This window comes from Talpa europaea (genome assembly GCF_964194135.1).
Source record: "Talpa europaea genome assembly, chromosome: 7".
NCBI lineage: Eukaryota > Metazoa > Chordata > Mammalia > Eulipotyphla > Talpidae > Talpa > Talpa europaea.
The window spans coordinates 107,711,443-107,726,558 of NC_140074.1; the positions used below are offsets into that span (position 1 = coordinate 107,711,443).

At 37.3% G+C, this 15,116-nt stretch overlaps 1 protein-coding gene across 4 annotated transcripts in view; it reads left to right on the forward strand.

Annotated features, from left to right (window-relative positions):
• Window positions 1–15,116, forward strand: part of BCAS3 (BCAS3 microtubule associated cell migration factor) — a gene marked incomplete at its 3' end in the record, with an annotated part of 480,594 nt that overhangs the window by 13,031 nt on the left and 452,447 nt on the right. For all 4 annotated transcript variants that reach the window (XM_084239092.1, XM_084239093.1, XM_084239095.1 and 1 more), the window contains exon 4: window positions 522–628. In XM_084239092.1, the coding sequence (XP_084095218.1) occupies window positions 522–628 (107 nt within the window). The remainder of the gene's footprint in view (window positions 1–521; window positions 629–15,116) is intronic.

The following is a 15,116-nucleotide window of genomic DNA, read 5'->3' on the forward strand; positions in this document are numbered from 1 at the left end:
TTTCATTTATCATTTGTACATAGTTTTGATCCTGATATTATAACTCCTTAGTTTTCTAGCTTGAGCTTAGTAATTTATTTTTATGGTATTATTTTTATTGAGGTAACAATGGTTTACAACATTATATACATTTTGTGGGTATATAGTCACACCTTCAGATGTATGTTGCAACTCAACACCCATTACTAAAGCACCCATAATCCTTTTCCATAGTCTATGGGACTCCCACTTCCCTTTGGGCTTGATTTTTTAAAAACCTTATTTGTGCTGGTAATTGTAAGTAGTCTTACATAATAAACCTAGTTTTATCATTTCAGCTTGTTGTTCACTTTTTATTGAATGATGTCTTCTAATTACTTGTGCACTTTATTGAAAAACAACCTAAACAGTTGTCACTAATGGCATTAAAAGTGTTTTGTTTCCTTGCTTGACATTGTGCTTTTCTTTTTGTTTTATATCTTTTTGTTTGTTTTTGACATTGTATCTTTAATTTGCTTCTTTGTTACTTAATTATAATATAGATACATCAAGAAATATGGAATTTAATGAAATACATAGCACTGGGAATGAGCCACCTTTGCTGGTTATGATTGGCTACAGTGATGGAATGCAAGTGTGGAGCATCCCTGTAAGTATGAAAATAGTTAAATCCCAAAGATAGAATACTTTCCAGCATGCCAGCTGATGTGAGATCTAACCATACTTTCCTAAGGCCTCATCCATTTATTTCAAAAGCAGTTGCTAAGAGACTGCTCTGTGGCAACACCATACAAACCTCAAGCAATAATGGGCAAGTGGGAAATGAAAGCTGCTGTAAGTGACTTGTAAGGTGGGCCAGGAATTATGGGAATCACTTTATATGCAGGAGCTCATGTTTTGTTATGGCGGCTCTATCATGTAGACATTATTATTAATTGTTTCCCCCATTTTACAGAAGACTAAATGGGCTTACTGAAGGTATTCTTTTTTTAAATCAACGATCATTTTTTAAAAAAATCAGTGTTCTCTATCAGTTAAAACATTCATAGTGCGCACAAGGAGGTAAGAAGGACAAAACAGCCCCCTCCTACATCTGGACCCCAGTTTCCCTTACTGTAAAGCAACCAGAATTTCTAATTTCTTATGTCCTTTTTGTTTTTCACTTAATGTCAGTATTCAGAAAATGTCTTCATTGACTATTTGTGTAAAAATTCTATTATTTGGATTTTTGCTAATTTATTTTCCCTCCCTGTTAATGAAAAACAAATGTCCTAGGCTTTTTTTTTTTTTTTTTTGGTATTACGAAAATGATGTTATACATATACTTGAACAAAGGTTATTTTATGTCTGTATAAATCCCAATTTGGAGAAATATTTTAAATTGCCTAATATTGGTCCCACTTTGCTTTTTAAATCCTACATATTCCATTTTGGGATGACCTAAAATAAAATGTCCTAAATGAGGAAGAGGCATGGTAGGATTCTGGCCCAGCAAGGTATGGTAGGGACTTCACACTTAGCTTTTTGTGCTTAGATTCCAAGTGTTTGGGCATGACCTAAATATCCTGTCCCTCCAGTAATTGGAGGTTGGTCGGGAGACTTCTACTGTGAGGTTCTCTTGTAATTGGGAGTTCAGGACCAATATAATTTTATTTTATTTTTTTAAAGATTTATTTATTTATGCATACAAGCTGGGATACAGGCCAGAGGTGTGGGAGGTGAAAGGATTCACCAGAGACAGAGTGGGGAACAGAACAGGCAGACTGACCTAAGTACACTGCTGAGGAGAGCAGTGGGGGAGACAGGAGAGGTCTGCTGCGCCATGCGGGAATCTCCCTGGGTGGCCAGGGATGGAACCCCTGCCACAGAGGCTGTGGATTGCTTCATAGTGTGGTGCTTAATCCCTTGCACCACCAGGGAGGCCCCAATATAATTTTAATTTGTGCCTTTAACAAATGAATTCCCCAAACTTGTTTGTATCCCCTTGTTTCAGCTAGAATTTTTTTGTTGTTCTTTTTGAAAATTATGGTTACTTCTTAAAAGATTTATAAGAAACATGCATTCCCTCAGATTTAATGGAATTCAGGATACTCTTAAATATAGAATTTGTTTTTATTTTTTCTATTTTTTTTTTCGCTTTTTGTTAATTTTTTTTTTTTTAAAGATTTATTTTTATTTATTTATACAAGCACTGGGTACAGTCAGAACCACGGGAGGGTGAGAGAATTCACCAGAGCCAGAGCAGGGAGCAGAGCAGGCAGACCGAAGTACACTGCTGAGGGGAGCAGCGGGCGGCAGGAGAGGTCTGCGCACCATGTGGGACCCTCCTCCAGTGGCCGGGGAGCAGCCGGGGATCGAACCAGCACTGCAGAGGCTGCGGGCAGCTTCGCAACCCAGCGCTCAACCGCTGCGCCACCCCGCTTTTTGTTAATTTTTAACTTACTTATTTGCTTTTAGTTTTTTTCTTATTTTTTCATTTTTTTCCTTGAGTACAGAATTTGGCTATAGTGGCATAAGAATTGTTAAGTAACAAGGACATTGGATTTCAAATTCTTCTTACATTTCAAGTGAAAAATCATTCTTTGATTAATCACTTATGATGATTTCATCTTTCATCTAATCATATAATTATGTGTCATTAGGTATTTAGGATTTGCGTTGTAAATTTTTTTCAAGCTGGTTGCACAGCTGAAGGGTTTTTATTCTTGTTTTTAAAAAATGCTTTATTTTGCAGAGGTACAAGAATTCTGCTGACATGACATAGAGTTAGTGTTCTCTTTCTTTTGCCTTTAGGGATGTGTGGTTGACATTATTCAAGGCTCTGCAATGCTGTTTGTAATTTAACTATTATGCCACAGGCAGGGACAAAGGATTTACAATCCAGCAGTGTTTTGTTGTTGTTGTTGTTTCCCTACCTAGCAAGAGAAATCTTTCTAGGTTGTGATCAGAAGAAAGGATTTTATGAATGTGACTTCTTCTTACTAATGGGGACTATGCTGTGATCCATTAGTCTGTTTGTTGACAGACTTGAAGGCGAAGAGGAAGCTAGAGCTTTAACAAGAAGGCTGAGCTTTGTGTGATGAGGGCTGCTGACTGGACTGAGCACATTCCTTTGGCGGCACTCAGCTGCCCACTTGTTTCAGTTATAATTAGAGGTATTACTTTTCATAGATTCAAAGTGAACTTATATTTATCTGTGAGTAATTTAAAGGTCTTCCGCATAATTTAAATTACTTCTTTAAAGTAATGTTTATGCCCATACTGTATTTTGAGAAGCTTAAATAATCTTTTCTTCAATGAATTTTCATTGACTAGCTGTGTACTGTTGTGGTAGTATTGTCCTTTGAGGTCTGATTCAAGAAGCAGGAGGCAGTTTGGGGAAATAAGTTTCTTCTGTTCTATCAATTCAGCTTTTTCTTTGTTCACAGAACTTGGTATATGCATTATCTCATCTGTTGTATACTGCGAGGTAGAGGTTGCTCCATTCTGGAGTTGGTAAGGTCACACTGCTTGTAGGAAGTGGAACTGGAATTCAAACTCAGTTCTGTCTGCCTTTAAATTCAAAGCCATGAGCCAAGAGATACACATCATTACTCCCCAAACAGGATAGCAGATGATTTGTCATGCAAGTAGTTTGGCAGTTAAGTTTTAGTTTTCATTGTAAGAAGGTATGATGTACCTTCCATAAGAAAGAATGATTTGTTATGTTGATGCTTTGGATAAACAGGCCCTCCTCTCACCTACCCCTGACATTGTCACTGCCTGTTTTTGGTAAGATATTCTTTTTTTTTTTAACATTGTTTTTATTTCCCTTCATTTATTTTTTATATTAATTTTTTTTAAAGATTTATTTATTTATACAAGCACTGGGTACAGTCAGAAGCACAGGAGGGTGAGAGAATTCACCAGAGCCAGAGCAGGGAACAGAACAGACAGATGGAATACACTGCTGAGGGGAGCAGAGGGCGCAGCAGGAGAGGTCTGTTGCGCCACGTAGGACCCTCGCAGGTGGCCGGGGATTGAACCGGCACTATAGAGGCTGCAGGCAGCTTCGCAGCCCAGCGCTCAACCTCTGCGCCATCAGGGGAGGCCCTTTTATATTAATTTTTTTATTTTTTACATCATTGTTCATTTTTAAATAATACTTGCTTCCCCCCACCTCCTCAGGTGTAGTCCCCATAGAGTTTCCTTCTCCAATGCACCCGTGCACCATCACCTCAGTCCTCTATGCTCCCCCCTCCCTCCCTCTGATCCCTCTCCCTCCTCCTCCCCTGCAGTATGTCTCTGATTTATAATTGTTCGTTTTTGCTTTGTTTTGTTTTGTACTGTTACTATTTTTTTACACTGATGTGTTATTTGTTTCCCCTATATTCCTGCTATAAGTGAAACCATCTGATATTTTTCTTTTTCCTTCTGGCTTATTTCACTGAGCATAAGTCCTTCCAGTTCCATCCATGTTGTTGTGAATGGCATGAATTTATCTTTTTTGATTGCTGAATAATATACCATTGTGTATATACGCCGCATCTTCTTGATCCAGTCATCTATTTTTGGGCATTTGGGTTGTTTCCAGGTTTTACCTATTGTAAATAGTGCTGCAATAAACATAGGTGTACAGGTGTTCTTTTGAATCAATGTTTTTGTGACCTTGGGTAGATTCCTAGGAGTGGAATTGCCGGGTCATATGGAAGCTCCATTTTTAGTAGACTGAGAGCCTCCAGACAGCTTTCCATAGTGGTTGGACCAGTTTGCACTCCCACCAGCAATGCAGGAGAGTTCCTTTTTCACCACATCCTCGCCAACATTTGTTGTTGCATGTTTTTTTGATATGTGCCATTCTTACTGGTGTAAGGTGATATCTCAGTGTGGTTTTGATTTGCATTTCCCTGATTATAAGGGATGTTGAACATTTTTCCATTTGTATTTCCTCTTTGGAGAAATGTCTTTTAAGTTCTTCTGCCCATTTCTTGACTGGATTGTTTTATTTTTTTCTCCTAGTGTTACACATAGGTTGATTGGTGCATGAACTTGGTGCTATGAGGACTTAAATGGTGTTCACTTATTCAGTACAGTCTGGGATAAAATATATATTTTGGGCGAGCAAAATAGACATGGCTTTTACTCTAGCAGAGCTCATGGAGAGGTTTAAATAAAAATAAATTAACATACAACTTAAATTGCAATATAAAGAAAAGAATAAAACTATAATAAGGAAGTAGCACAGAAGTTAAGATTTAGCCAGGCTACATTGAAAAGAGCAGACAGTGATTCAGAGACTCTGAGGTAGAAATGTTCTTTTCTCTACACTTGAACATTGACATAGATTTCCTAAATTTTTTTTCTTAAAGAACATTGAAATAAATATCTGTATAATCCTGCAATTTGGAGAGAGCAATAAAAGGTAGCTATAGTAAGACTTGATAGATTTGCCACATTGCATTCTTTTAATGTCTTGCCATTTATTAATGTCTTGTTCATTTATTAATTCATTCACTCAGCAAAGATTTATTGATTGCCTTTTACATCCCAGAATTTGTTCAAGGTCCTAGGTAGCAACTATGAGAGAAATGAAGCCATTTTTGTTAGGTGGGTTGGAGGGTGAGGAAGATGATAATTAATAAACATACTGTGCTAGGAGGTGCTAGTTGTTATGGTGGGGTGGTTGATGTGGGTTGCTATAATATATGGGGTGGTCTGGGGAGGCCTCTCAAAGGTTTGAGAGAGGTAGAGGAGTAATCCTCATGGGGATTTGAGGGAAGGGCATTTCAAAGCCTGTACTCTGATAGAATTATGTTTCTTATATTTAGGATCAAGAAGGCAATTTACCTGGAGCTGGGTGGGCAAGGTGGTGTCCTAGAAATGGTGATGAGCTTGGGCTTTGTAGACCATTGGAAGGACTTGAGAATTTCTGAGTACAGAGATAGTTGAAACAGGTTTACAGTGAAGCTATATATATATATATATATATATATATATATATATAAATATATATATATATGTACCTATCACCTAGATTATAGCATTAAAATTTTACTATGCTTGCTTTTTCTCTTGTCTATCTATCCATTTTATTGGGCACATTTCAATATGAATTACAAACACTGACTACTGTCCTTTTTCTACTTTAGTGTGCGTATTATTCAAGTTCAGCATTTGATTAATTTTTATTACAATTTATGTACAATTAAATACACAAGTCTTAAGTATACATTTTCTGAGCTTTGACAAGTTCATCTACCTGTGTAATTGCTGTTTCTGTTAAGATACAGATCATGATTATCACTTAAGAAATTTCCCTTATGACTGTTCCCAGTTGATTTTTTTCCTCCACCTTATCCACAAGCAACCACTGCTCTTTTTTTGCCTGTTTTAGAACTTCCTGTACTATTCTGTTATACAGTATGAATGCTTTTTTGTGTAAGTTTTATTTCACTCAGCATATTTGTGAGATTCACCCATATTGTTTGATCTTTTTTATTGCTGAATGATATTCCAGTGTCTGTACTGTAGTCTGTTCCCTCTCTTAATGAATTGCTGGCCTAATTTGTAGCTTTTGCTTATTATGAATAATGCTGTCATGAAGATTCTTGTAAATTGTTTTGTAAATGTGTTCATTTCTCTTAGGCAAATATATGTAAGTGGAATTCTGCTTCATAGGTTAGGAATGTGGTTAGTTTTACAACAGTTCTCTAAACCTCTTTCCAAAGTAGCCGTACTATTTTACATTTCCCCCAATGGTGTATGAGTTGTTCCACCACTTCGACAAAATTTGGTGTTGTATTTTTATTTTTAGCTATTCTGATGGGTGATGTATCCTGGTTTTCATTAGCTTTTCCATGATTATGAAATGTTGAGCGTTTTTAAAATGTTTTTGTTGTCTTTTATACATCTTTTAGGACTTGTATAATGTTTTTGCTTTATTAAACAAGAGAAATTGAGTTTTAGAAGCCATTGGAGGACTTTGTACAGAGGTAGACAGTGATACCTTTTATAAAAGGAGGAAAATATAAAGAGCAAATTCGGGTGAAAAAGATAGTTTTATTTTATTTATTTATTTATTTTTAAAGATTTATTTATTTATTTTATACAAGCACTGGGTATAGTCAGAAGCGCGGGGGGGTGAGAGATATCACCAGAGCCAGAGCGGGGAACAGAACAGCAGACTGATGAAGAAATACACTGCTGAGGGGAGCAGCAGGCACTGTAGGAGAGGTCTGTCGCACCATGGCCGGGGATCGAACCGGCCCTGCACAGGCTGCGGGCAGCTTCACAGCCCAGTGCTCAACCACTGCACCACCAGGGAGACCATATTGTTTGATTTTAGATATGTGGAGCATGTACTGGTGCTGGTAATATTACAAACTGGTAATAATGTGTGGGATGCTTGTTACTGTAGGAACCAAATGAGAGTGAACTTTTACTAACTGATAGCTATTCGCTTGCACATCATCTAAACTTGTGTTTATAGTTTACAGACGTATCTCTTTGTGCCAGAATGGAAATAAAAAAAAAAAATTGTGTCTCTCTATTGTGGTTTGACTAACACTATCAATAGGCCTCAAGTTGGAGGAATTGTTGTTTATGACAATGAATATATGTCAGATATTGCAGTCATTCATTATTTCATTTAACACGAATAACTTCTTAGGATTCTTGACATACATTTTAGTGGTTGTTTACTCTCTGTTTTCATGAAATGATATATAGAAGTTTCAGGGAGGAAATTTCATATTTTTTATATGTATCATATATATAGTTTATCATTAGTTTATGAAACTATAAATTTTGGATTAAATCTCACATATCAATATGTGAATATGTTTTTCTGTACTCAGCACCAAAGTTCTAGTTTCCACTGCCAAATTGACTCCCTCTACTCTTTCTTCCTACCTTTCGCCTTCCCTTCTGGTGACCACCATATTTTCTATAGAGTCTAAGAGTTATTTTGTTTTGTTAGTTCATTTGCTTTGAATATTTATATCCCACATGTGAGAGATACTATATAGTAATTTTCCTTTATGACTTATTTTACATAGCATAATTTACCTCACATTTTATCCATGTTGTGGCAAAGGGTAGATTTCATCTTTTCAAATAACTGAATGGTAGCAGGGAAGAGATTTTAGGATGAAGAGTTGGAATTTTAGATCTTTCAGTTGGTAGGGACTTGTTCAAATTTTTTGAGTGATAGAGATAAATTTCAAAATCCATATTTAATTGATCTTATTCTGGCAATGGAGTGACTAGAAAATAAGAAGACAAGAAAAGATGATGAGGTTGGTTGGGAGGCAGTTTCAACATTGTCCAAATATGAGATGGTAAGACCCTGAACTAAGTTTGTTGTGATAAGTGATAAAGACATTTAGAAGTAAGAGTCAGATATTTTCCAGGTCTTGAACTGGGCTGGTGCTGGCTGGTGTATAAGATAGCATAGTTGCAGAAGAAACAGAATTTGGTTGTTAGACTTAGACTTACATTATGTTAAAAGTTAAGTCATAAGGCCAAATTTGCATTGTGCAGTATAGTTTAAGTAATAAAGCGTTCTTATTTAAAATTTTCAGTAAATAAGAAACCCAGGATGGTAACTTTGTAATAGCCTAGTGTATTTTTCGTACTTTCTATTTAATGCCTACTTAGTTTTTTCATTCTTTTTTGAAATGCTTAATATTTTCAGAAATCTTGAAAATGAATTCATTACAGCATCTAGAAGATGACAATTGTATTGTGAGGAACAATATATCATAGGTTCGAAGTTAACGTTTGGGGTGTTTTCTTAGAGCTTTTGAATATACAGTTGTGTGCGGGGATAAGATTTTGGTCAGCACCACACTGCAAATGCAATGGTTGTTTCTATAAATAACCTCTGTGCATATTAGGCTATACCATCTAGGTTTGTGTAAACACAATTTTGATGTTTGCACAAGGACAAAATTACCTCATGGCATGTAATTCCTGTTAAGCAGTGCATGACTGTATTTCAGTATTGTGACACTAGGTGTCGCTAACACATTGAGCTAAGATATTGTGCAGCTGTTCCCTTGAAAGGAAATATTTGCCCTAAAGCTTTTAGTGTAGCTTTTACACGAAAAGCATTAGAGAAAACATGCAAAGGCATATTTGAGGTAAATACCAATTAGTTTATTATTTATTAGAAGTTGGGTGCCAATAGACCTTGCCATGTTAAGGTTGCTAGCCAGGAAACAATTTTTATGGGTTTTGTTTGGGAGCAGTCTCAAGTCAGTGCTTTGGGAAACTGGCAAGCAGAGAAAGTTTGAATATGGAACTCAATCAAAAAATTGCCGCCTTCTTTTTTTTTGAGAGTATGGCTTTATTTTTTTTTTTGATCCAGTCTCTTGTTAGTGGAAAGAGGACTAATGTGGTGGAAGGTGGAATAGCACCTTATGAAGTGAACAAAACCAGTGATGAATAATACTAAAATAACTTCTGCAATCCACCTGTAATGTTTTCAGATTTTTATTTTTACTTTATTTTTAAGTTTATTTTTAGATGAAGTACTTTTTTTTTTTTAAGATTTATTTATTTATACAAGCACTGGGGTACAGGTCAGAGGCGCGGGTGGGTGAGAGAATTCACCAGAGATGGGGCAGGAAGCAGAACAGGCAGATGGACCGAAATACACTGCAGAGGGGAGCAGCAGGTGTGACAGGAGAGGTCTGCCGCGCCATGTGAGAATCTCCCTGGCCGGCCGGGAATCAAACTGGTGCTACAGAGGCTGTGGACAGCTTCACAGCGCTGTGCTCAAGCTTCTGCGCCACCGGGAAGGCCTCTAGATGAAGTACTTTTTTTCTTAAATTAGTGTTAATTTTTGGACAGTATTTTTCTTCTTCCCTCAGGTGTACTTTCCATAGTTCTCTCACCACTGTTTCACCTGTGATCCACCAACATATTCCCTTGTGCTATCCCCTCTCCTATTTTGACCTCTTCCTCTCCCTCCCCTCCTCGATGCCTCAGATGTATGGTCAGCTTACAAGGCTTGTCTTTTTTCTGACCCTTTGTTTGGTTTCTCTATATTCCACATGTATGTGAAACTATTTGATATTTATCTTTTCTTTCTGCCTTATTTCACTTAACATAAACCCTTCTAGCTCCCTCCATGTTGATGCAAGTGGCATGAGTTTATCTTTTTGATCACTGAGTACTATTCCATGGTGTATATGTACCACATCTTCTTGATCCATTCATTTGTTTTGGGGCATTTAGATTGTTTCCATATCTTGGCTGTTGTAAATAATGCTGCAGTAAACATAGCTGTGCAGGTTTCCTTTCCAATTTTTATGTTCTTTGGGTAAATTAGTAGGAGTGGAATGGCTGGGTCATGTGGTAGTTCCATTTTTAGTGTTTTGAGGAGCCTCTATATAGCTTTCCATTGTGGCTTGAACAGTTTACATGGAATTCACTTATTAATGGAGAATTTTTTTTTTTTCTGGAGTATGTTTCTTAGGTGTCATAGTAGAGAAGCCTTGCATTTGCACTTTAAGCTTTCATTGTATTTTAATGTGGCTTTATGTGACTTTTGTTGATTTGATACAGGTAGTCTAAACTTTTTTTTTTTTTTTTTTATAGAGGCATGCTTTTATTTATTTGTTTGCTGGTTTGTTTGTTTGTTTTGTTTATACATGCACTGGGTACAGGCCAGATGTGCGGGAGGGTGAGAGGATTCCCCAGAGACAGAGCGGGGAGCAGAGCAGGCAGAAGGACCGAAGGACACTGCTGAGGGGAGCAGCGGGCGGCAGGAGAGGTCTGCGCGCCATGTGGGACCCTCCTCCGGTGGCCGGGGAGCAGCCGGGGATCGAACCGGCGCCGCAGAGGCCGCGGGCAGCTTCGCAACCCAGCGCTCAACCGCTGCGCCACCGGGGAGGCCCCGATACAGGTAGTCTAGAATGAGTTTGAGATTTATTATTGTCAATTGGAATCCTTATTTCATATATTTTTGTTTTTCTATTCTAAAAAACATTTCTATATTTGATAAAAAAAATAGCCTCCTTTTATCTCCAACTATCCACTGTTTTGACTTACGTCACCAGAGATTAGTTTTTTGTATTCTTGAAGTAAAAGTAAATATTGCAGGTAGTAGTTTAGTCTGTGCTTTTTTTGGTCTGGCTTCTCTTAACAGTATGACAGTGGGATTCTTATTACTGTGTGTAATTTTTTTCTTATTTTTGTGATGTAGTTTTTTTTTGTTTGTGAATAAGATGCATTTTTAAAAGCCTATTATAAAACGAATAGATGGTTTTGCTGTTTCCAGTTTTTGAGTATTAAGATTAATCTGCTTTGAACATTCTTGTATGTTTCTTGGATGGACGTAAGTACTCATTTCTTCTGGAAAGACCTAGGAGTGGATTTTGCTATATCATAGTGTAGGCATATTTTAATATTAGTAGATACTACCAGACAGTTGTTTTGACCAATATGTACTCCTACCAGCAATGTATGAAAGTTTCACTTGCTCCACATTTTTACTAGCTCTTGGCATTGTCAGTCTTTTAAAATTTTTTTTAAAGATTTATTTTATTTATACAAGAACTGGGGTACTGGCCAGATGTGTGGGAGGGTGAGAGGATTCACCAGAGACAGAGTGGGGAACAGAACAGCAGAATGACCGAAATACACTTCAGGGGAGCAGCGGGCGAGACAGGAGAGGTCTACTGTGCCATGTGGGCTGCTCCGCCGCCGTTGGGGATCAAACTGGCACTGCAGAGGCTGATGACAGCTTCACAGCGCTGTGCCCAACCACCTGTACCACCAGGGAGGCCCAGTCTTCTAAATTTTAAACATTCTGGTGGGTATTTGTCAGTGTCTCACTATAGGGTTTAAAGAATGATTTTTATTTTGCGATAATTTAAAATTTCCAGAAAATTTATAGCTTGTAAAGGACCTCCTGTTATCCATTACCTAGATTTAACAATTATAGATATTTTGCTCTTTTTTTGCTTTCTTAATGTTTTCATTTTTGCATATTTTTGTGAACCATATATAACCATATAGAACTTATATACAACCACATATAAGTTGGAGAAAGCAGGCCCCCACCTTTCCATAAATAATTCAGTATGTATTTCCTAAGAAAGAACTTATTATCTTATACAGTCATAGCATTTATCAAAACCTCAACATTTAAATTTGATTACAATACTATTATATAATCCACAATCCTTTTCCTAATTTTATCATTTGTCCCAATAGTCCTTTATAACCATTCTTACACTTTCACTTTTTTAAAAAAAGATTTATTTATTTATGCATACAAGAACTGGGGTGTAGGCCAGAGATGTAGGGGTGGGGGTGCGTGTGAGAGAATTCACCAAAGACAGAATAGGGCGCAGAACAGGCAGATCTACTGAAATACACTGCTAAGGGGAGCAGCGGGTGAGACTGGAAAGGCCTGTTGCACCATGCGGGTTAGCTCCCTCGCCTGCCCATCAGCTGGGGATTGGCTGGGTATTGAAGTCTTGAAGCAGTTGCTGGCAACAGCTTGATAGCCCTGTCTTTAACCCCTATGCCACCAGGGAGGCCCCACTGTTACTTTCTTAATGTTGTCTTTTGATGGTTCAGAATTTAAGTGTTTTACTGTATTGTTAATGTTGTTTGCATCCTTGTTTATTCTAAGATCATGAATACATTTGCCTATGTTTTCTTTTAGAATGTTGTTTTTACCTTTAGGTTTATAATCCATTGGAAATTTTTTTGTGTGTATGAGATGGGGGTCAAGACTTTTTAATTAAAAAAGGAAAGATAGCCTGCTTGACTTTTAGTACTCTTTCTTGAAAGGACTATTATTTCCCCTACTTGATTGCAATAACACCATGTATCTGTGGATAATTTTTGTTATCTCTTTATAATAAAATTATAAAAAGATAATTTTATTCTTTTTCTTTGGTGCATTTGTTTATTTTTTTAATTGATTTTAAAAAACTTTTACTTGGAGGTAATTGCAGAATCAGGGTTTCTTGGAAATTATTTATTATCCTGTGTACCCTCTACTAGCTTCTGCTAAAGGTGACATGTTATATAAACTGTAGTACAATATCAGAGTCTTGTCATTATTGACCTTTTGAATACATGATTCTTTCTCTTAGGGGGGAGGGGGCTGTCCTGTATTTTGTAGGATATGAAGTCACATCTATAGATGCCTGAAGCCTGAAGTCACATCTATCACCTCTATATGCCTGAAGCTAAGCCCTCCATAAAGATTGTGATAATTATAAATGTCCCCAGGCATTACGAACCCTATACGTTTTCTATTCTTCCTCTGTAATACTTTAGGGTCGTTGCCGGGTATTAGGAGATGTAAATGTAGCAAAGATCTGAGCGCTGCCTTTAAGACATCATGGTCTACTTGTGGGAGACATCACTATGTGACTGCAGTTAGTGTTAATATTTCCCAAATGGGAGTGATTTTTGCCCCTATGGGGACATTTGGCTATGTTTGCAGACTTTTTGTATGTCTGCATTTTTTATGATTGGAAGTTGCTACTGGCATAGTCGGTAAAATTCACAGATGCTGCTAAGCATCCTATAATATACAGGACAGCCCCTCAAAACAAAGGATTTTCAGTCCAAAATGTCAGTAGTACTAAGGCTGAGAAACCCTGTCCTCAGAGATGGTGATCAGTGGAGGTGTAAATTGAGTACTACTGACCACTGCATGGTGATGGGAGACCTGGAGGAATTTTGACTTGTGTACTGCTCAGTAAAGTTTGATGATAACTATAACAAATAACATGGTCATTTTAATAATCAGAAAATAACACATTCTTTTAGACACATTGCTCATTATTGTCTATTATCCTATCAGTTTTACTAGTTGGTGTTGGTCTCCTCTTACAGTTGAGGAAAATTAAAGCTCATTTTTTTAAAAAGATTTATTTATACAAGCACTGGGTACAGTTAGAAGTGCGAGAGGGTGAGAGAATTCACCAGAGCCAGAGCGGGGAACAGAACAGGCAGACCAACGAAGTACACTTCTGAGGGGAGCAGCGGGCGGCAGGAGAGGTCTGCGCGCCATGTGGGACCCTCGCCTGGCGGAGATTGAGCCGGTGCTGCAGAAGCTGCGGGCAGCTTCACAACCTAGCGCTCAACCGCTGCGCCACCGGGGAGGCCCAAAAGTAAAGCTCATTTAACCAGCTCAGCATCTTTGGTACCTTTGAAAAAATAGGCTTGTTTTTTAGAGCAGTTTTATTTAGGATCATAACAAAATTGAACACAAAGTACAGAATTTTCCTGCCTCCACAAATGCAGAGTCCCCACCATCAACATTATGTATCAGAATGAAAAGATTTGCTACAATAGATAAATCTACACTGACACATTGTCACCTGAAGTCCATGGTTTACACTGAATTCACTTCTGTTGGTGCCTTTCTATACATTTTGACAAATGTTAAATGACCTGTATCTACTTTTATAGTATCACTGCCTTTTAAAAATCCTCTGTGTTCTGCCACTTCAGTGCTCTAAAAATCCTCTATGCTACTTTCCCAATTTCTGGCAACCACCGATCTTTCTACTGTGTGTAGTTTTGCCTTCCCAGAATGGCATATATTTGGAATCATGCTGTATGTAGCTATTTCAAATTGACTTCTTTCACTTAGTGATAAGCATTTAAGTTTCCCCTGTGTCTTTTCATGGCTTAATAGCTCATTTCTTTTTACTACTGAGTAATATTCCATTGTCTGCTTGCACCATGGTATTATGATGGATGTATGTTTAAAAATTAAGATACACATTCCTTAAATGCACAGATCTGAAGTCTATAGTTTGATGACTTTTCCCCTGTGTGTGAGTATATGTATGTTTATGTTTGTGTGTTTGTAAATATCATAAATAAATGAAATCATTATGGGGAACAAAATGTGGGATGCTTTTCTTACTCAGAAAGTCAATATTCCCTCTCACCCCATGTAAATTAATCACTATTCTCACCACAGATTAGTTTTTCCTGTGTTGAATTTCATATAATAGAGGTACAGTGTCATTTTTATGCCCCCCCCTTTTTTTTTTGCTTGGTACATTTTTTTTAGATTCACTTATGTTGTTGCATGTTGCAGTAGTTTGTACTTTTTTGTTTTTGTTTTTATTACAGTGTTTTATTCCACTGATTGGTTATGTCACAGTTTG